A 24,795-nucleotide genomic window follows, 5' to 3' on the forward strand; every position below is an offset into this window, starting at 1 on the left:
TTTATTTAATTTTAAAAGTTTATTGTTTAAATTATTATTTGTATATATATTAATTTACCCTACATGATTTTTCTTTGAATTAAAAAAATCTTTTATGTATATATTTATAAATTATTAAGACTGTTGGTAATTTTACAAAAAAATAAAACACCAATATTTATAACCCATTGCATTATTTGATGTATAAATATTTGTAAAAAATATCTTTCAAAAATAAAACTTAAAAATAAACATAATTTTTTATGAAAACTAGAAATTTTAAAGTAAAAATCTACAATTTATCGTATTTGGGTGTTATGAAAAATAATTTTGGTGGTTTTCAAACATGAAGTAAAACCATATTTTAAAACCAATTCTTTATTTACTATCATGTTAAAGTACAAAGGTTTTCCGGAACATTGTAAATAAATAAAAAACTTGTTATTTGTACACATGATCCTTTATTAAAACTTATTAGAACTGGGGTTAAAGTCATATTACTTTTTACCATATCCCATGATTTCATATTTACTGTCAATATTAAACTTATATGCAATCAATTTTTAAAACCTTGTATTCCAATTAATAAAAAAATTTTCCCTTGATACTTTTTTTTACCAAAATATTATATGCCTTATTTTCATCATAAGTAAAAGCTTTTAAAATGCAAGTATCAAATAATTTTCATTAGTTTTTTTCATAAACTGATTTTCAGTTTTTTTTCTTTATTTTAATGTACTATGCTGAATGTTAAACTTAAATACATATATATCTTCGTTGTTCAGTTTTGAGTATTTCAATCTTATTTTAAGATTAGATTCATTAATCAATTATGCGCCAGAAAAGTCAATCCAATACATTACCGTTAAAGAAAATTGTTTAAAAAACATAAATTACTGTAATTGATATAAGGAAGCTTATTAGTTTGTTTAAATAGATTATCGAATGACCAAGCTTTTGAAGAACTTAATCAAAGTTTGGTTAGCTTAGAGAATAATATAACTAGTTTTAAAAGTACAACTGACCTATTAACAATAGATTTAGTTAAAATTGAAAAATGTTTAATAAATAAAAATGCTGATATAAAACAATTAAATGATTAAATAGACTTTAGAATTTTAGAATTGTGAGATTCCGAATAATCTAATTTTAGAAACTGTAAATGATTCTAAGGAAGACTCTAAATAAAAAAATATTATTTTGTTTAAGGTTCTTAATACTGTCAATAAACACAATAGGACACAATTAATATTATGAACAGTATTATTCAGTTTATGAATCTGAAAATCAGGCTAAAACTATTAAAAGATTAGAGATTCGTATTTATATAATAGTCCTCGTCCTATTGTAATCATTATGAACAAGAAATCATGAATTAACTACTATGAAAACTAAAAAAGTTTTACGTAATAATGAGAAGATGAAAAAGTTTCTGTAAGTATGGAACTACTTCTAACCATAGAAGTATTATGAAAAACTTATGTATTATGTATTATGTTTAAAACTCAACTACAAAATAGCTAATGGTAATAGCTCTTGAAATATCAAATATTTTAAAGGAAATTCATTAATAAGAATTTGTTTTTAGGTCATAGCAACATTTTTACTTTATGGTACTACAAGTCCAAGTTTTGTAGATATGCACTTGTCAATGAATAAAATAGGAAGGTCTAAAGAATGTGTTGTATATTATACAGATAGAAATATCACAAAAGAATATTTTGAATACGTATTTGCGGTAGCGAGAATATTCTCCTGTGAATTATTACGGGAGTATATATTATACAATAAAACAAATAAAAAATATAACTAAGCTATTTCTTTAAGTGTTTTTAATCAAATTAAAAAAATATTTGAATTAATTAATTAATTTATATATCTTAATACTACCTTAAGACACTATTTTATTGAGACGACAATAAATCTATTAAGTTAGATAATTAATTTTACTCATTTGATTTTTATCTTATTTGGGTTCAATAATTTCAATGAATATCAATGTACCATCATTGTAGTCATCCCTCGTGAGATGAAATTTTGGTAGTCATATTTGAAATTATTTTACAATATGTTTTTTTTGTGATTGACATTTATTTTCTCAGCTCTAACTTGACCTACTTTTTTTTATGATATGTCAAATGATTACAATTTGTATCTAGTTGAAGATATTACCGTCAAAAATTATTACCCCTGAAAAAAATTCTAATTTATCAATTAAACAGTTACTTATCCCATTTTTCTCCATATAATCAATTAAAATTATTAATTTCTAATGTTTTTAAAGTATTTACTGTCGAATTTGATTTGATATGGTAATAAGTTTCAACTACAAATTTAATAATTTCTCTTTGTAATGTATTAATTTTTTTACTTTATTTGTGTGTATTACTACCAGTCTATAATATTCCAAATTTTATGGTAATATGTTGCTTTAAAAATTATTCCTAAAAAACATAATTTCAATTTTCTATTTAATGATGACAATTTGAGCTAAAAATCACAGCAACAAATTCAACTATTTTTTATTATAAACCTTCAGAAAAATCAACTTTGAATGATCAAAAGAATACGTTAAAAATAATATTTTGCACAGATTATTTTTTAACATATATAAAATCAAAATCAGTTATAATTTAAAAACAATTTTTTTATATTGAAATACTCATTTTTTAATAATTAGTATTAATATCAAAACTTAGAAGTGATAGTAAAAGTCTTATTTCAGATTTGAAAACAGTGTAAAAAGTTGATATAGAAAAGTATATTTTGATTCTTATGAAAGTTTCTTGTAGATTAATGTATTCATTCATAAGTAAAAAAAAAATTTTATTATAAAATATTTCATCAAGCCCTTTTTTATACATGTTTGTTATAAAAGTAACGAAATATACTACTTTATGATTTTTTATTATTTCTCCATACAAATTACAATATTAAACTAGTTAATATTAATTTCATACTATATTTAATCGCTAAAACAAATATTTATTCATAAATTATATTTATATATTATAAAACTGATAATCAGGATATAATTAAGGAACCTGGAATTGATGTTGCTTTCGGAATAATTCAATAATTCCTTATAAAATTTAAACAATATCTACAGATTTGCATCGAAAGGTTTCTTATAATAATGATTTTATCACTGTCAGATATCATCTATACTTGTCCCAACTATCCCATGTTCATACTGTGCCATGACCACACTATGCTACGGTTTTTTATACAATAATTTTTTAGTTTTTGTAAAAGATATACTTTTTTTCGCATATATCATAGGCGTAATTAAAAGAAGCTTGATAGATGTAAAATTTCTGAAAAATTATATATACGATTATATAAAAAAGAATTTAGGGAAACAAAAAATTACAAATAATAAGTGCTTCCAAAAAATTTATTGAAATGTGGACATGGCTTTTATAATAAATTTTATTTATACGCCAATTTAACTCTTTTAGGTAGCATTATTACTCCTACATATTTTCTTGGTTTTGTTGCCTTGTTAGATAGTGGTTAGCAAACTTGTATTTATCCATGCGGTCCTGTTGAGAGTTTCATATACAAATTCATAGGCATTGTAGCACATATTCACCTCATTAAACCATTAGGGTGTTCCTGATTTTTAAAATGTTGGATATAACCAAAAAGTTACATGAAGCACGAAATAAATATGACCCGTGCTGAACGGCAACTGACGAGGGAAATAATAACCTCAAATGGCATAAGATGGGCAGTTTTAGAAATACACGACGTAACGAAATATTTCCTGCACTTTTACTAGAGGGGTTAGATCGAATCGTCCTCTATCCCTGTACATATTTAGAGCATTTATAGCCTACGGTTATCAACCTCAAAGCTAACAAAACGTCAAGGTGGTGATTATACCTAAACCTAACCATACTAATATAAAGCAAATCCTACAGACCAATAATTTTCACTTCATTTCTTCTTAAGACTACGGAGAAACTTATTGATAGGTATATAAAATGGAGAACCATCTATATAAAAATAACATACAAATTTAACAGGGAAATCTACTGACACAGCTCTATATAACTTAACCACCAAAATGGAGAAAGCTATAGAAGATAAAATGTACGCAGTAATCATATTCCAGAACATTGAAGGTGCTGGTCTATTGAACAGCACTTTCAATGTTCTATTATTTCAATATTGTGATTAGTTTAATTTGTTCTAATATTTTATTATTATTACTTTTTATTAATCATCACTAGTAACACGTTTTTTAAAAAATATTTAATTTTGACCGCACCTAAAATAAATTACTTGCTGTTTAATAGGTATAATTTATTTAGTAAATTAAGCAATTAATTAATTTAATTATTTAACTTTAAGAATAAAATTTAGACAAAAGTTTTTATCTGACATTCGGATTTATTCTTATGCAAATAACGAATAAAAGCTGTATTTTTTTTATTTAATACAAATTCAAAACTCTGTTTAGAAACATTGCTTTAATATTTTTTTATTCTTGTTTTAAAATGTTTAATACATGTAATTCATTTAAAAATAATTCCGCACTATAAATTGCTCAAGTGTAGTAGCAACCGATAAATACGACTCAAATTATTAATACACTATACGTTTTATTATAGTTTATTGTAACAATTCAGCATTTGTTTTTTGATGTGTTTTAACTTGTTATGCTTGTAAAGAAACATTTTCTGAAAATAGAAAAAAAAAATTTGACAGTTTGTTGTAAGAATAGCGTGTGTAAAAAATGTTATGACGCCAAATATTCGCAGAGTTTACTGAGAAATTATAAAATGTGCCCATGTTGTGAGGAATGTAGTAATAGTGTTAATTATATTTCAAATATATTATATAAGTTTGAGCGTTGAGACGATTATTTGATAAAACTAAGTTACAATAAAATTTATAAAAAAAAGTATATCAAATGATAGGTAATGATATCATACATCTATAAAAGAAATTATATTGATTTGGTCATTTTTGAAAAAGTTATGGCAGTTTTAAGTAAAAAAAATTGAAAAAATTTCGAAAATTAACGATTTTTAAATTTGTTACTGTTTTGGAGATTTTATTTACGGGGAATGAGGGAATTTTTTTCAATTTTTGAGGGTAATGTCTTTGTCTAGATACATTTTTGAATAGTAACTATATATTTATATAACTTATAAAATAGAAAATTATCTAATTAAGAAAATGACTGGTCAATAATAAATTTTGGCCCAGTATCTCGTAAGTTATTAACAATTTAAAGTATTGACTGGAAGTGGGTAGATATAAAAATGAGAATAATATCTTAAGTACTGATCTAAAAGTCGTTATCGACCAGTCATTTTCATAAAGAGGCAATTTTCTATTTTATAAGTTAATCAAATATGTATGTTACCATCAAAAATAGTAAACTTGACATTCCTATATGTTATAAAGGATGATCCTAAAAAGTATTTAATAGCTAATAAATCAAGAAATATATGTAACTAAAAAAAGTAACTTTTTTTTTTTAATATTCTATTTATTTTGAGAGTAATCGAGTGATTTATAATAAATCCATATATATAGTTATAATTTCATATTTGACAATATACACGTTATTATTTTTTTAAGTAAATAGAATAAAATAAAATAAAAAATATATGTAAATAACATCAGTTTTAAGACCAACACGCAAAGTTTAAATCTAAAAATAAAGTTATTGATATATGCGTAAATAGTATCTGACATTTTTATTTAAAACATTGCCCATTTGGTTTTTAGACAATCAATTCTGTGCTTAATCTTTAAAATTAAAATTTTATTAATTAAAATTTTTTTTTGAATTACCTGCTAAAATAATCTATAATAACTGATTAAATTTTAAACTTACTTAAATAAAAATATTTTTGATAAAAAATGGTAAGTATGTTCGTAAAAAGCATACTTTTATCTCAGACATAGTTACAATTTGAATGTCAGTGTAATAAAAGTTTTTATAAATTTTACTTAAGAAAATCGCCAACAATGTTTTAAAAAACTGCTAAACCTGAAATCCTTTTCTTCTATAATTAAAAAGTTTTTAATTATTTTTTCAGAAAACATCTATTTCATTAATATTAATAACATTGGTGTATTTCTTAATACAATCAGCAGGTAATAGAAAACATATTATTTTTATATTCATCATAATTAATTTTATAACTAAATTAATTAAATAAAAGTTTTATATTTAATGTAATTTTCAAATGACCCACATATCTTTTCAAAATTTGCTATTTGATACATGATTCAATAATATAATTTATTTTTAAAAAACATCAACAGTAAATTTAGTTTATTAAAAATTATTATTGTTATTTTTTATTAGGAGTTTCTTCACTTCCTGGTAAGTAATAGATATTGACACGACTTACGTCGCAATAATGTAGTAGACACTGGTTTTGAGGGTAGAGACCGTTTAATAATGAGCAACAACGGGTTATTAAAAAAAAAAACAAACAAACAAACCGAAAAGACGACACACAATTAATAATAATCTTCGCATAGTATCGTGGCACTTTCGCTGGCGTCAGCAAAGCGGTGTCCGGCTTGATCATCAGCGTCAAAAAGTTAGCAGCGTTGATGGCGACGGTGTGCGGATGCGAATCGGTTCGTCGAGTTCGGTCGTGCAGCAGCACGTCCGGAGCCGGTGGCGTACATATTGACGTTGTTACTTTGACAACGGGAAAAAGACACCACATATCGCTTGCGGCGGGTCGTCGTAGGCCGCGTGGCACTTGTTGGACTTTACACCGTGGCGTATGGCACGCGGTGTTGGTGAGTCAAATATTAATAGAAGGGCGACGGCTGATAAAGGTCGCAGGAATCGCGGGGCATCGTGTACCACGAAGCGACGCGGGACCGTGTCAATATAAATAAAATTTTCTTATCATAAGTATACTTAGCATTTCAAAATTATTTTTTACTTATGATTTATATTTATATGTATAAAAGTTCTTGATATTAAAAGTCTATAGTGCTATTATTGTGACTCGTAATCTATAAATATTGCTATTTCTAAAAAAAATTCTGTCTCGCACTAATTTGGCCATTCATTTTATATTAATTAATGTTGTTATTACATAGGAATTTCTGAATGGTTCAGCAGCAATATTAATGGTATGTTCATTATATTAACAATGCTAAAAAATAAACTATCATATTTACAATGATGGCCACGTCATGTAAAATATTTTAAACTGATTTTTTTAAACGTTATAAAAAAACTAAAACTATGTCATATAAAAATTAAATATATTATTATTGTTTTTTTTTTTTTTTTTTTNTTTTTTTTTTTTTTTTTATTTATTTGAGCCACAACAACAAAGATTATTGGCTTACAATATTGTGGAGGGATTGTCACATTGAGGTTAAATTGAGTTACATTAGTTTAAATTAGATTGTATATGTTGGTTAGTTTTAAAAATTTTAAAATTTTATTCACGTTTTCTGGTTCGGGACCTAGTGCTTGCTGGAGATTGTCAGCTATTTCCAGACTGTCTTTGGTGTTTTTGTATTTCCGGCAGTTGCAAATGATATGTTTGATGGTAAGTGCTTCTCCACAGGTGTGGCATTGTTCGGGATCGGTTTTTGACATAAGGTGTTTATGGGTCAACCAGGTGTGGCCGATGCGTAATCGGTTTAGGATTACTTCATGTCTTCTGGGGAGATATGTAGTTGGCCATGGGGATATTGAGGGCGTTATCTCGTTGAGTTTAGTATGCCTTGTTTGCCACATGTGTTGCCATTGATTTGTTAGAGTGTTGTTTATTATTTTTTTACTGTCACTCAGGGTATGGATATTAATTTGCTGTGCATCGAACGAGGTAATGGCTTGTTTAGCGTATGTGTCTGCTAGTTCGTTTCCATGAATTCCGACGTGGCTTGGGATCCAGATCATAGTTATGGACTGCGAGTTAATTTCTAGTGACGATACTTGATTTTGGATCTTTCTGATAATGTCGTTAGGTTGATGATAGTTTTGAATGTTGGTTAGTGTGCTTAGGGAGTCACTGAGTATGATGGATTTAGTTATTTTCTTTTGCTTGATGATATCGAGAGAGTGAGAGATTGCGATAGCTTCAGCGGTAAAAGTTGAGCATGAGTCGGGGATTTTAATCATTATTTTATTTTCGTTGTATATCACCGAAGCTCCTACTCCTTCTTCCGTTTTGGACCCGTCAGTGAAGAACATTGTGTGCTCTTTGTAGTCTTCAAGTAATGATTGTAGTTCACTTTTGTATATTTTGGGTATAGTTTTGCTTTTGGGTAAAACTGACAGTGAGAGGTTTACATTTATATTTAAAATCCATGGTGGGATTGTGAGATTTTCGTGCTTAACGACCCCGGGTAAGCCGATTGATATATTTTGGAGTTCATTTTTATTGTTTCGGTGTATCTTGAGGTTATTTTGTATTCGCCTTATATAGAAGAGTAATGAATTTTTTTTTCTTATTAAATGTATTGGAGGGGTATTGGTGATGTTGTATAGACTGTAGATGGGGCTGGATCTGAATGCTCCAGAGACTAGTCTTAATCCGGAATTGTGTATTGTTTCAATGGTTTTGAGCTGAGATGGTTTGGCATTTATGAAGAGAAAGGAACCATATTCGAGCTTAGATAGTAAGAGGGATTTATATATTTGTTTGAGAGATATTGAATTAGCTCCCCATGAGGTATGTGCAAGTGCTTTGAGGGTGTTAATTCTTGTAGAGGACGCTTTACGTAATTCTTTTAGGTGTGTGTTCCAGGTATTTTTACAGTCGAATTTGACGCCTAAAATCTTTATGGTCTTACAGGTTGCGATTTGTAGATTGTTGATCATTAGTTGTAGTTTCTGATATTTTTTGAAGCGGGTAAAGGTGATACTCTGAGATTTTGTAGCAGAGAAGCGGAAACCAGAAGAAGCCGACCATTTTTCTAGTGAATATAGTGCGTCTTGTATTATTGGTTGTACACTGTTTGTATTTCTCCCTCGGCACCATATGGTTAGATCATCAGCAAAGAGAGTGTAGTTTACAGGAAATTTGATGGATTCGCATACGTCGTTGATGGCTAAGAGGAAGAGGGTGACAGAAATGGTGGAGCCTTGGGGGACGCCATTTTCTTGGTTAAAGGTTGATGAGAGGTGACCGGCGGTTTTGACTTGGAAAGTTCTGGCTGACAAGAAGTGGATAATGAAATTAAGCATGTTCCCATGACAGAGTATTTTGTGTAATTTTTCTATTATTCGTGGGCGCCATGTGGTGTCATATGCTTTTGCTATGTCAAGAGCTACTAGACCTAGTACTTGTTTGGCTTCGAGTGTTTTTGAGATGTCCTCGTGTATGTCGTGTAAACTATTATATGTGCTTCTATGTTTGCGAAAACCATTTTGATGAGGAGAAAAGTGATTTGTTTTTTCGAGAAACCATCTAAGTCGTATATCTATAATCTTTTCTAAAATTTTACACATTGTGTTTAATAACGATATAGGTCTGTAACCTTCAGTCGAGAATTTGTCCTTTCCAGGTTTTAAGATAGGTATGACAATAGCGTGTTTCCATTCTTTGGGGATTTGACCGTTTTCCCATATTTTGTTGTATAGGTTAAGTAAGAATTGTGTTGCTGAAGTTGGTAGATTGTGTATAAAGCTGTATGGAATTTCGTCGGGTCCGGGAGAGAGGCTTGAACATTTAGATAGTGCCAAGTTGAATTCAGTTTCGCTAATTGGTGTGTTGAGGTATTGTTGGTCTTGATGTGTTGGGTCGATGTTTGATTGGAGATGTTGTTGTCTATTTGAGATGTTTTTATTTATGAATGAGTCGTCAAAATTATTGTCCGAACTGTTTAGGTAGAAGTGGTTTCCTATTAGGTTGGCTACTTCGATAGGGTTTGTGTGTAGGTTGTTGTCTTTTACGATATGGAGTTGTTTTTCTCTGATGTATCCTCGTAGAGATCTTACTTTGCTCCAAACCGTGCTGGGGTCACTTTTGGGTCCTATGGTTGAAGTAAATTCTTTCCAGGACTTTTTTTTGCTGTTTTTTACTAAGAATTTGGTTTTTGCTCGGAGTTGTTTGAGTTTTATGTGGTCTTCAATCTTGCCGGATTTTTGGAATATTTTTAGCGCGTCGTTTTTGTTTTTGATTGATAATTTGATTTCAGAATTCCACCAGGGGACTTTGTTATTGATGGGTGAAAAGTTGGTTTTTCCTATTGAAACGTTGGCCGCGTTTATAATGGAGCGTGTTATGTGTTTCACATCGGATACGATTGGACCGGTTATGGGAGGAGGATTGGTGGTTATATATAAATCTGTCAATTGTGTGAAAAGTTCCCAGTTGGCATTTTTTAATTTCCATCTATGATGTGATGTTTTGGGTAGCATTTTGCTTGATAGTAATTCTATTTTGATAGGTATGTGATCGCTGTCGTATATTTCGGGTAGAGTTGACCATATGGTTCGTTGGGCTAATGACGCGCTGCATAATGAGAGGTCTATCGTTGAAAAGGTTCCGTTGGCTGGGTTTAGTCGTGTGGGTTCGCCATTGTTTAATAGGATGATGTTGTCGATTTCGAGGATTTTTTCGATTTGTTTACCTCTATCATCGATTTTGTCAGACCCCCAGTATGGGCTGTGGCTGTTAAAGTCCCCCAATATATAGAAAGGGGTTGGAAGTTGTTGGATTATGTGTTCTATGTCGGAGGCTTCAAATTTTTTTTGATTCGGTATGTATATATTGCATATTGTAATTTTGGTCTCTAGTTGTATGGTTACGGCTACCACTTCTAATGAAGTTTGGATTGGGATTTGTGCACTGGGAAATTCTGATTTAGTTAATATAGCGACTCCTCCGCTTGCTCGACTGCAGTGTGTTCTGTTAGAGATGTATGTGTTGAAATTCTTTGTGTGAGGTGTGTAGTTGTCATTTAAGTTTGTCTCTTGAAGACATATAATGGTTGGATTGTGGATTTGGTTTAGTATTTTAATATCGTTGATTTTTTTAACAAGTCCATTTATGTTCCACTGTATGATATTTACGCTCATCACTTTTATTTTTGTTTTTAATTTGTGTATATATAAGGCATGCTAATAAGTTTGTATCGTGGTGTGTGCTTAGTTTGATGAAACTAGTTGGGCTTGGAAGAGAAGATTTGAAAGTTTGGTTAAACGGCTTTTTAATGAACGGTCGTTAACCAGAGGCCGAATGTGATCTATTATGTCCATTAAAGATGTGATGTCTATATTTGCCTCTTCGGTGAGTGAATGGATGTTAAGGGATTTATTTGTAAAGTTGTCAAGTATATATATAAATTGGAGGTAAGACATAGGTAGATTTTCACTTTCTGTAAAGAATTTTTCTATCGGTTTTTTATTTTCATCCGTAGTTGTGTTGTCTACGCTGTTAACTGAATTTGATCTGGAACGAATTTTGGCTTTCTTAATTATTTTTTCTTTTTTTACCATGGTGTTTGCGGGTATATGATCATTTGGAGAATCTGGAGGTTTTAGGGACGATGCATCGGAGATTGGTCTTTTGTAAGTATCCTTTTGTGTTAACTTTGAGGGGAGTTCATCATAGTTATCGGATAAAGGAGGTGCCTCGGGAGTGGTTTCTAAGGACCAATCCGTGATTGTCTGTACCTGATTTCCATCGAGATGAGAGTTGGAGGTTAAGGAATATGAATCATCTTCTGTAGGTATTGGCTGTGTTTTTTTGGTGTTGTAGATATCATTAGTAAAATTAGTGTTGATTATAGGTTCAATAGTGGAGTTTTTTTCGGAATTTTTTTTGCAGTTATTGGATGTGTGCCCAACCGCTTTGCATAAAAAACAGGTTAATGTGTCGTCCGAAAAGAATATTCTAAATTGGTTATCATTTTGGGAGATTAGCATAGAGCTGGGCAGTTTGGGTATATCTTCATGGTTAATATATACTTGTCTGCGAAAGCTCATGATGTGTTCGTAGCCTTCCATATTGATACCGGCTTTTAGGTGATTAATCTGTGTTGTAGGATTTATATTTATAAGTTTTAATGCGTCCAATATTGCCCGGTTGGGGATTGACGGACATACGTTGGATATAACTACGCGTTTGGTCGGGTTAACCAGTCTGCGTATTTGAATTAATTGGTCATTGATTTTTATAGTTTGTGTTTGTTGCATTAGGTTGTCAAGGACTTGTTTACTGGATAAAAATATACAGAAACGTTGGTTTGAGATACGCGAAATGAAAATGATGTTTATAGGTTTAACTATTTTACCAATGGCTAATATGTACTCAATTTGAGGTATTCCATCAATAGAATTAAAAACTATCGCTTGTTCTCTGCTCGGAGTGTTTTCCGTTGCAGTCACCGTAGCGAAGTTCATGCCGGTATTTGTGTGAATAGACGTGGGATTAATCGAGTGTACAGTTGAAGATTGAGAATCGTTATTGTGTGTTAATTGACTTGCGATATCGGCTGAAACTGATGTGTTATCGGTGGAACGGACATACGTGGTCTGGTGTTTATACTTAGACGGCGAGTCGGGTGGGGAATGGTTGATAGACGAGTTTGACAATCGCAAACTTTTGTCGTGCAATGTCATGGCTGATTTAGAGTTGAGTTTGTTCGGTTGATATGATTTTGTAGATGATGTATTGATATTTTTTATTATAGGTGTTGTATTTTTTTTATTTGAATTGTTGGAGGTGAGAAGTTTGGTTGTNTGTTAGAGGTGAGAAGTTTGGTTGGTAGAGATGAGTTGGTTTTGGGCGAACCGCCCGAGGGAGATCTATTCATGTCGACTATGAATATTGGTGCGCGTTGTGTAAAGCGATTAAATTGTTAAATAATCATAATACCTGTGGACACCAGCCGTGGAGTAGGTATGTGCTATCGGAAGCTATAAAAACGTTATCTTAGAGCACACGTGTTGTACTGTCGGCGGTAGAACACGAACTGTATTATTGTTTTATTCATCATTATTAGTTAGGAACCAAATTAATTTAATTAAATGTTCTATGGTTAATATAATTATTAAATAACTCATATATCTTCTCAAAATTGATTCTGGGTACATGATCCAATAATACAATTTTTTCTTAAAAAGAAAATTGACAGAAAATTTAATTTATTAAATAAATTATAATTTTTATTGTTATTTTTGATTAGGAGTTCCTTTAATTCCTGATAAGTAATAGTTATAAATAATATTTTCTTCTCACGAGTATATTTCATATTTAGCGATGCTATCTTATTTATGATTTAGTTTTACATGTAAAAAAGTTCCTATTATTTAAAAAACTATATTGCAATTATTTTGACTTGTATTTTATAAATATTGCTACTTTGAAAAAAAAAAAATCAGTTTCATGCTAATTTGGACATCTATCATATAGTAATTAATATTGTTATTATACAGGAATGCCAGGCGACAGTGAAAGTGATGATGGTATGTGTCACTATTTAAACAACGCTAAAAAATAAACTATCATATTTACAATGATGGCCACGTCATGTAAAATATTTTAAACTGACTTTTTTTAAACGTTATAAAAAAACTAAAACTATGTCATATAAAAATTAAATATATTATTATTGTTTTATTCATCATTATTAGTTAGGAACCAAATTAATTTAATTAAATGTTCTATGGTTAATATAATTATTAAATGACTCATATATCTTCTCAAAATTGATTCTGGGTACATGATCCAATAATACAATTTTTTCTTAAAAAGAAAATTGACAGTAAATTTAATTTATTAAATAAATTATAATTTTAGCTTCGATGCGAAGCTGAGAAGGTATTAATTTTACCATGATGTGTTTTTTTTTTTTTTTATGTCTGTTGCCACTTCTTCTCAGCTCTCACTGGACCGATTTTTTTCAACAATACGTCAAAAGATCACAAATCGTATCTAATTGAAGACTTTACCGTTAAAAATTGAAAAATTTTCCCTCGTTCCCTGCAAATGGGGGAAATATCCAAAAAAATTACAAATTTAGAAATCGTTAAATTTTGTCATTTTTTGAATTTTTTTTCTTAAAACTTCCATAACTTTTTCAAAAATAAACAAATCAACATAATTTTTTTTTATACTAAAACCTTAGATAGTTCCCTTTCATTTGATATCATTTTTTTTGAAAATATAACACTTAACCTGCTCATTGGGGGGGATTTAAAATAGCAACTTTTTTTAATGTTATTTTTGATTAGGAGTTCCTTTAATTCCTGATAAGTAATAGTTATAAATAATATTGGTAGGGGTACCCGGGTACGCCGGGCACGATAAGTATTTTGCAAAAAAAATATTACATCAGAATCAGTGTAACAAAAATATATTAAAATTGTATTATTAAAATCAGGAAAATTCATAAAGAAAATATAGTAAAATGTATTGGGTATAAGGTTGACGTTTGTTAATGAGGTAGTCCCTTTAGGCCTATTCAAAAATTATTTTAGGAGGGTATTTATTATATTTTAAATTGTTAAACATGCTATAGAAATTTTTTTGCTAAAAATCAAAGTAATAATGAAAAAAATGGACATTAGATCCTTATTTATTAGAAGTTGCCTAAAAAAATATTGATAGCGCTGGTTCAAGGGGGGCCCATATATCCCTTAAATACACCCCTGGTATACACAAAAATTATTAATATACTAATTATAATAATTACAAAAAAATTCAGCAGGTTATTATACGTGGGACTATGTATAAAATTTAATTATGATAAAAATATTGATAACTGCGATTTAACTTTGGATATCATAGTTTTCATAGATGAATTCCAATTTAAACAATAAACTCATAGACTCATACATCATATATGAGAAAAAAAAGATTATTAATAATGTACTGTTCTGATAATGAAAGTACAAACTTATATATTTATAACCGTCTTGAAATTTATATATAACATACAATATTCCTCAATAAAAAATATATATAAAATATAATGCTATGTGCAAATTCAAAATAGTGTCCTTATAAAAATACATATTACACCATATAATTAAGATTCAGAATAAACGTATGAGCAGAAATGAGTCAATGCGCATATTAAAACCATGTGCGTAGACTTAAAGAAAAAAAAGCTCGTAAAACGATGAAAATTGTATTGATTTTTTTATCATATCTCAAGAATTTTATTGGGCGGGTCTGGTGAAAATTTCAAACCTTAAGTCGTAAACGCTGGCGTCAGCGAGCGTTTTTCTCAAAATCTGTCGAAATTTTAAAACGCTCGCTGGCAAAAATTTTCCGACCTTCGCCAATAATTTTCCCGGAGTCTGGTGACCGAGTACTATCGTTGAAAAAAGAAATTTTAAATCTGAGCACGCTAAGTAATTTTTCCAGAAAAGCGTTTTTTTCTTTATTCTATTATATAATAAGATATTTAAAAGGATGGCCAAGTCATGAATAATGTTAGAGGGTTTTTTTAACGTCATCCAAAAACGAAAAAAATATCTATACATTATTATATAATATATTTATTTTATATTTGTATGCAAATCAAAGGAGTCTGTCTGTTTAATTATTATTGTAATGAGTTATGTTTATAAATTTTTAATGTTAAAATATTAACATATTGAAAGTTACATTAAATACATTTTTTACATACAGTGTAATATAAAAAACTACACATTTTGATCGATTATATAGGAAATTACAAATTTAGTATTAACACAAATCTTGGATGCATCAATTCAATAGAAGATTTGATAATAAGCAGTGGCGGATTTTTAACATTCATCTGGGAGGGGGTCCTGAAAAATAATATAAATAGTAAAAAAGTATTAAATTTATTTAAATAAAAACATATGTAAACTGTATTTTCATTTTTATTTTCAATTATAAATAATACATATATTATAAAAAAAATCAAGCCTTCTTTTTTTTTTATTGAGTTCGGCTAAAACTTCTTCAATAGTTAAATAATTTTCATCTCTATGGATTGACATTATAGCTTAGCCGTTTAGCCTAGCCTGAAATTAAAATTAAAATACTTTTAAATTTATTCTACGTAAAATTTATTTATTTATTTAATTTTTTTTTAATTTAATGAATCTATTATTTTTACCTCGGTCATAGTATTTCTTAAATATGTTTTGATTCGCTTCAGATTAGAGAAAGTGCGCTCATTTGATGCAGTAGAGACTGGTAGAGTAACTAGGATCTGAAGAAGTTTAAAGACACTTGGATACATTTCTTTGTAGTAAACTATCATAGCTTGTAGAGAATTTTCGGTTTTTTCCATGTTTTTTAATCTTCTTTGTCATAAGTTGTATTCAATAGATAATATCGAATGATTAATGAACTCCAGATCATCTTTGTAGTCGTCGGCCAATTGAATAAATTTGTCTTCATTTTCTTCTGAATCGAACAATGACTGAAAAATATTAAACTTAATCTTATGATTGGCAAATCTTTGTTCAAGTTCAGTTATATAAGAATCCATGTACGGAATAAATATAGATGTACGGTAGTATTCTTCTGTAGATTTTGTTTGAATATTAATTCTATGCACTTGTCTTCCTATAACTCTAGGCATTGTTATTTCTACTTGAAATTTTCCAGCTAAATCAAGCGCAGCTGTTTATATTTGTTGAAATGTTTTTTCAGCGTTATTTCTGAAACTTTTAATTTCTTCTAAAGTTTCATCAGCTAATCTAATCGCTATTTTTAAATCAATATCAACTTTTTGCAAATGTTTTGATAATGGTAAACCAAATCCAAAACCTTTAGATAATATAAATAATGCAATAACAAATTCTCCATCTAACATTGATTTTTGTAAGCGTTGTGCTTTTCCATTTGTATCATTATCATTCCACTTTGATATTTCACCGAAAGACTCTATAATAAATTTAAAAAGTTCTAAAAAATCATGCACCGAGTGATATCGTTCAATCCACCATATTGCGCAACTACGCTTTAGTGTTTTTTTTGTTGTGTCATGTGGAGAATCTAAAATTTTTTGTGATAAAACATTTTTTCGTTTAGGGTAAATGAAAAAATCTCGAATTTCGTTTATAAGACTTAAGCAATCCGTAATTGGTCGCACACTACATGACTTGGAAATAACAAGGTTTAAAATATGTCCAGAACAATGAACATAAATCGCAGACGGATAAATTTGTCTTATGTGAGATTGAACACCGTCATATCATTGTCTGCGCAGGAATTTAAGTTCTACATCATATTGTTTGAGACTTTCTATTATTAAGTTTGCCAAAGCTTTTCCAGTTGTATCGTGAGTCGGTACAAATTGTAAGAACTCTTCACAAATTACAAATTTATTTAAATTAACAAATCTGACACAGATAGAAATTTGTTCCACGCCCGAAATATCGACTGTTTCATCAGCTAGTATGAAGAAACATTTAGCATCATTTACACGTGATACGATTTTTTCGAGTAATACTGAATTACAAGATTCTATAATAGCATTTTGACTTGTCTTGCTTGTATACTTAATAGTTCTTTCACTTTCTAAAAACATCTTTATGTTAGAATCTCCTTAAGCACGAAAACGGGAATTTCTCGAAAATTTCCTTCGTTATTTTCTAAGTTATCAATTACTAGACGACCATCATCGCGATGACCCCGTAAAGAAATGTTCTGACGTCCACATAAAATTATAGCATCAATTATTGGTTTAATTTTGTTTCTGTTATCTGCAATTTATTTGGCCCTTCCAGTATCTAATTGTTGTTCAATAGACGAACTTGGGTTTTTTAAAATATTTGAAAAATGATTAGCATCAAGAATACATTTTTTGTGGTATTCTAGGGATGAGTGTTTGGTAAATGTTTCGATAGAATGTTTCCAATTATTAAATTTTTTTAACACAAGACTATCTAGTACTTTAGAGTTCAGACCACCATGAGATTTTGAAAACGCTATACAAAATTTCCAAAATGCACCATCTTGTATCGCTGAATACGACAACCAAAGAAATCGTATTAACCATGAGTATTGAAATTTAAGGTTTTTACATTTTTTTATTTTCCAGAAGTATTTAATGTTATCGGAAATTTATAATTTATTTCCGGTTTCCAGATGTTATTCAATACGTCATTAATTTCATGTTGTGAAAGTATTTTATTACAAAATAAACCGATATCATAATTACTATAAGTTAAGGATAAAGACGAATTTGAAGAATCTTGGTTAATTTTCTTTGTACTACATTCATCAATGGGAGAACTAGTCTTTTAGATGTTTCGTTTTTTTCTAACGTATTAGTATGAATAACATGAGAAGTTTCAGAAGGTTAAAAAAAAAAGTATTGAATTGACGCTTGTTTTTTCGATGCCATTTTTATTCAAATAGAAATAACTTAATTCTAAGTATTCACTTTTAATTTTCCGTAATAATTTTGTTTATTTGTAGAAATAGAGTGTAGCAATGTCAACTGCTGACGGTCAAATGAGATAAATTTTTTTACATTATAAATTATCATAATATGAAATAATATAGATATAGTCACTAGTGTTATAATCATCAACGGTAAAATACGTAAAAAAACAAATTCGTTATCGCAACATTATCGATAGATAGAAATAACCATTGCTGCCGAGTGCCTAAGATTTTATTTCGATAAAAATATATTATTACTTATTTTGTAAAAATAAAATATCCTTAGTACAAAAGCTACATTGTATATCTTTACAAAATCTATATAAATAAGCTTCTGGGAGGGGTCCAGACCCCTCGATCTCCCCCCCTCCCCCGTAAATCCACCACTATAATAAGTACAAATTAGATTACATTACACTAACTCATATTTGAACAATTGATAAACTAGAATCGTAGAACTTCCATTTTATTTTCAATCAAAGTATTGTTTATCATATAATTTGATAAGAAAATAAAATAAATATAGTTTAAAAAAACTAAAAAACATGCTTTTAAAGCACATCGAACTAAAAAGTTCAAAATAATTTTTAAAATAAGCTTAAAACAATAATGAACAAAAATAGTAATATTATTGTGATAAAAGCGTCAGGCGCTCAATATACAAAAAATATGGCACAAAGCACCCACGCTTTTATCACAATAATATTACTATTTTTCGTTCATTATTGTTTTAAGCTTATTTTAAAAATTATTTTGAACTTTTTAGTTCGATGTGCTTTAAAAGCATGTTTTTTAGTTTTTTGAAACTATATTTATTTTATTTTCTTATCAAATTATATGATAAACAATACTTTGATTGAAAATAAAATGGAAGTTCTACGATTCTAGTTTATCAATTGTTCAAATATGAGTTAGTGTAATGTAATCTAATTTGTACTTATTATAGTGGTGGATTTACGGGGGAGGGGGGGAGATCGAGGGGTCTGGACCCCTCCCAGAAGCTTATTTATATAGATTTTGTAAAGATATACAATGTAGCTTTTGTACTAAGGATATTTTATTTTTACAAAATAAGTAATAATATATTTTTATCGAAATAAAATCTTAGGCACTCGGCAGCAATGGTTATTTCTATCTATCGATAATGTTGCGATAACGAATTTGTTTTTTTACGTATTTTACCGTTGATGATTATAACACTAGTGACTATATCTATATTATTTCATATTATGATAATTTATAATGTAAAAAAATTTATCTCATTTGACCGTCAGCAGTTGACATTGCTACACTCTATTTCTACAAATAAACAAAATTATTACGGAAAATTAAAAGTGAATACTTAGAATTAAGTTATTTCTATTTGAATAAAAATGGCATCGAAAAAACAAGCGTCAATTCAATACTTTTTTTTTTAACCTTCTGAAACTTCTCATGTTATTCATACTAATACGTTAGAAAAAAACGAAACATCTAAAAGACTAGTTCTCCCATTGATGAATGTAGTACAAAGAAAATTAACCAAGATTCTTCAAATTCGTCTTTATCCTTAACTTATAGTAATTATGATATCGGTTTATTTTGTAATAAAATACTTTCACAACATGAAATTAATGACGTATTGAATAACATCTGGAAACCGGAAATAAATTATAAATTTCCGATAACATTAAATACTTCTGNGCTATTTTTGTGTTAAAATTCTGGGTTTTGTATTTTATTTTATTTTAAAATACCTGACAAGGGGAGTACAGATTTTCATAAATATTATATAAATTAAAATTGATATAGTATAGATAGTTAAACTTATTTAAATATGTTTGTTTCTTTTAAGTCGAGAAAAATAACTTTGAAATTTGAACTAGCTTAAATAGCCAATTTTTCAAGCGATGGAAGCAACGTACGGTTGTCGAGTTGGTAAAATTCATGTTTTACACGCTAGGGGTACGAGGTTCCAATCCGCTAATCAGGATATAATTAAAGAAATAAGAGTTGATGTTCCTTTGGNCTAATCAGGATATAATTAAAGAAATAAGAGTTCATGTTGCTTTTAAAATATTTCACCAATTTCTCTAAAGGAAACACTATCTACAGATTTGCATCGAAGCGTTTCTTATGATAGTGATTTTAATCACTGTCAGATATCATCTATACTTGTCCCATCTATGCCTCGTCCACACTGTGCCTCGACCCCACTGTGCTACCGTTTTTTTTTAAACTATATTACTTTTTAGTTTCATGTTATGATAGTAGTTACTATTAATATCTGTGTTGTAACGGGTAAAGGGGAATCAAGGTTCGATTCCGGAGATGGAGTCTGAGAAATGGCTACCATATCCAAGGAAAGCAGCAGGAGCGCAACGTGGAGGTAGTGACGAAAAATGACGATACGGGGAATCATCCTTTGTAATCGGAATAAATACTCTATATATCTCTTAATGAGAATAACGTGTATTAATATACAGAGTGTTCAGTAAGTTAGGAAACAGTTAAATTGTTACAAACAATGAGTACAATAGAAATTCGTTTCCTTATTTACTGAACATCTGTATAAGTTTTAATAGTAATTAGAATATATATGTATAAGTATAAGTACTATTAAAACTTATACAGATGTTCAGTAAATGTATCATTTAGAGAAATTGGTGGATTATTCCAAAAGGAACATCAACTCTTATTTCTTTAATTATATCCTGATTAGCAGTTCTTTGATTTTAAAATATAATATATGAATAAATACTAATTATAGTTTTTAAATTTAGTATGAAATTGTGTGGCCAGCTATGATGTATGGTTCATAGTGTTGGGCGGTTGATAAGAAAGTAGAGCAGAGAATAAGTGTAGCAGAGATGAGAATGCTTAGTTGGATGAGTGGAGTGACTAGAGAAGATAGGATAAGGAACGAGCATATAAGAGGAAGTATAGGTGTTGCGTCAATCGTGGATAAGATGACAGAAAATAGACTTAGATTGTTTAGTCATGGTATGAGGAAAGAAGAATCGAAAGCTGTAAGAACAGTTATAGAAATGAATGTTGAAGGAAGAAGAGATAGAGGAAGACCAAAAAAGAGATGGAGGGATGCTATTGAATGCGATTTGAGGACAGCTGATGTGAGCGTAGAAGATGTGGGAGATCGTGTCAAGTGGAATCTTAGGATAAGGGTGCCCGACCCCAAGTAGTTGGGATTAAGGCAAAGAAAAAGAAAAATATTACCAGATATTCCGGTGGCAATTGACATAATATGATTGTTATTTCGGAATGTACAATTTAGCGTTTAGTTGGGTTTAAATAATATAGCGTCAAATCAATTACCTACTCTATCGGTTGTATCTCAATATACACTACACTTTAATGATACAATAAATAAATAAACTCACACATACACACATATGCATTTATAACATTGTGTCTAATGTAAGTATAACATGATAAAAAGTAACCGTAAAATGAAAAAAATGGAATATAAATTTTATTACTCATATTAAATGTAATGTAACTCGAAAAATATTTGTTTAAATGAAAAAATATAAGATTATATTTTTATTTATAATTGTCTTTTAAACAACTTTTGTGCGAAACTTTTTTTTGTAAGTTAAATATTTTTTTTTGAGAAAATTAAGAAAGCTCATATTTTTGAACTTTTGCGAGGATTTAAAAAAAAAGCTCAATTCCAATCTTGAGGACTATTAGTATGTCATTATACATATTTTAATTCAACTTTTAAAAAAACAAAATTTTTTCCGCAATTTTTCCTTTGTTGACAGGCCTAGATGTCAATTTTAAACTTGTAATTGAGCTAAAAGTTATGGTAATATATTCAATTTATTTTACTATAAACTTTCATAAATCTTTATCAAAAATTTTTCATCAACTTTAAAGAACCAAAAAAATAGGTTAAAATTGAAAATTTGGACTGATTATTTTTAACATATTAAAAATCAAATCAGTAATAATTTGAAAACAAATTTTTTTTTCTTTTAATTATTATTTTATATATATAATTAGTAATAATATAAAAAATTAGAAGTGATAGAAATAGTCTACTTGCAGATTTGAAAACAACGCGAAAATTTGATTTAGAAAAGTATATTTTTGCTTCTGATGAAAGTTCCTTGTAGTCCAGTGCATTTTTTTATAGTAACAAACAGTTTTTATTGAAAATTATTGTATCAAGCCCTTTAAATTTTTATACACGTAAAAGTAAAGCAAAATATAACTTCTTTATTATTTTTATAATTTCTCCGTTTAAATTACAATATTAAATATCAATTTCATACTAAATTTAATAATTATAATTAGTATATATTCATATATTATATTTTAAAATCAAAGAACTACTAATCATGATATAATTAAAGAAATAAGAGTTGATGTTGCTTTTGGAATAATCCACCAATTGCCTAATTAAAACAAAAAAAAAAAAAGTTTGTTGGGAATTTTTTCTGCTATTCTGCAAAATTACTCCTTCGTTGACTAGAATGAATCATTAAATAGAAAATTTTATGAGAATTAAAACAATGTTATTTTTAAGATTAATATGCAGTCAGAAAGTTTTATAATTATTATTTATTGTAAATTTATCAGAAAAACTCATTATTTTTTGCATTTTTATCGTAATAGAACACTTAAATAGAAATCATAGTAATCATTTCTAAGTAATTTTTGATATTTAAAAAGATTCTACTATTGAAATATCCAGAACTGAATTAATTTTAATGATTTACTTTAACTAAAAAAAAAAAAGTTAATATTTTGAATCCCTCTTGTGGGCAGGTAAAGGGTTAGATTTATAAAAAAAACCAAATGATAGATAAAGACATGCATCTAAATAAAAAAAAATATACTGATTTGGTCATTTTTGATAAAGTTATAACAATTAACAAAGTTATAAGTTTTATACACTGGACTACAAGGAACTTCCATCAGAAACAAAAATATACTATTCTAAATCAACTTTTCGCGATGTTTTAAAATGTGCAATTAGACTTTTTCTATAACTTCTAAGTTTTAATATTATTAAAAAATAGTTTTTACATATAAAAAAAAATAATTAAGAACAAAAAAAATTGTTTTAAATTAATACTGATTTGATATAATATTTAATATTAATTTGATTATTAATAAGTTAAAAATAAGGAAAATGACATATTTAACCTATTTTGTTAATCGTTTAAAGTTGATTGTTGTAAATGTTTATAATAAAAAAAAAAAATTTATTTTACCATAACTTTTAGCTCAATTGGTAAGTTTGACATTGACATAATTAAATAGAAAATTTTATGACAATTAAAAAAATTGTATCGTTAAGATCAATATGCAGTCAGAAAGTTTTATAATTACTATTTATTGTAAATTTATCAGAAAAGCTCAATATTTTTTTGCATTTTTATGGTAATAGATAACTTAAATAGAAGTAATAGTAATAATTTCCTAGGAACTTTTGTTGTTTGTTGAAAAGATTCTATAATTGAAATATTGAGAACTTAATTAATTTTAATGATTTACTTTAACTAAATGTACCAATCAAAACAAAGTTGTTAAAAAGATTTACTCAATTGAGTGTATTATAAAATTTGATTATATTTGTAAAAATCAATTGTTAATTCAGGAGAAAAAACAATCATTTTTTTTAGAAATGATTTATATAGCAACATGTTACAAAAAAAAATTGTAATATTATAGTCTAGTAGTAGCACACACAAATAGAGTAAAAAAATTATTAAATTACAAAGTAAAATGATTTAATTTTGTAGTTGAAACCTATCATATCAAACTTCATTCGTTAATAAATATTTTGAAAACATTAGAAATTAATGATTTTAATTGTCTTTATGGAGACGATGTAATAACTAACTGTTTAATTGATAAATTAGAATTTTTTTTTCAATTTTTGAGAGTAATATCTTCAACTAGATACGAATTGTAGTCATTGGACGTATCGTTGAAAAAAGTAGGTCAAGTTAGAGCAGAGAAAATAAATGATATTCACAAAAAAACATCTTCTCGGCTTTGCATCGAAGCTAAAACTTAAAATATAGTAAAATAATTTTAATACGAATAAGAAATTTCTTCTTGCAAGGGGCGACTAAAGTGATGGGATCATTGTTCTTTATTGAAGTTATTGAATCTAAATGAGTTAAAAATTCTTTAACTAACTTAAAAAGAATTAAGAAAAAATGCAAAAAATTCATAGTCATACGCGGGTTGGAACCTCGTACCCCAAGCGTGTAAAACATAAATTCTACCAACTCGGCAACCGTACGTCGCTACCGGCGAGTGAAAAAATAGGCTATTTAAGCTAAATCAAATTTCAAAGTTATTTTTCTCGACTTAAAAGAAACAAACATATTTAAATAAGTTTAACTATTATTGCTATATTAATTTTTTATTTATATAATATTTATGAAAATCTGTATCCCCTTGTCAGGTATTTTAAAATAAAATAAAATACAAAACCCAGAATTTTAACACAAAAATAGCA

General features: G+C 28.3%; 1 protein-coding gene across 1 annotated transcript in view; it reads left to right on the forward strand.

The window, feature by feature from the left end:
• Positions 1 to 5,771: 5,771 nt before the first annotated feature.
• The window catches only part of LOC126897799 (uncharacterized), a 36,875-nt gene continuing 17,851 nt past the window's right edge, over positions 5,772 to 24,795 (forward strand). Inside the window, exons 1-5 of the mRNA XM_050671672.1 lie at positions 5,772 to 5,865; positions 6,042 to 6,099; positions 6,314 to 6,331; positions 7,072 to 7,104; positions 13,373 to 13,402. Of these exons, the coding sequence (XP_050527629.1) occupies positions 5,863 to 5,865; positions 6,042 to 6,099; positions 6,314 to 6,331; positions 7,072 to 7,104; positions 13,373 to 13,402 (142 nt within the window). The 5' untranslated portion in view covers positions 5,772 to 5,862. The remainder of the gene's footprint in view (positions 5,866 to 6,041; positions 6,100 to 6,313; positions 6,332 to 7,071; positions 7,105 to 13,372; positions 13,403 to 24,795) is intronic.

This window comes from Daktulosphaira vitifoliae, unplaced genomic scaffold (genome assembly GCF_025091365.1).
Source record: "Daktulosphaira vitifoliae isolate Bord-2020 unplaced genomic scaffold, ASM2509136v1 Scaffold_2, whole genome shotgun sequence".
NCBI lineage: Eukaryota > Metazoa > Arthropoda > Insecta > Hemiptera > Phylloxeridae > Daktulosphaira > Daktulosphaira vitifoliae.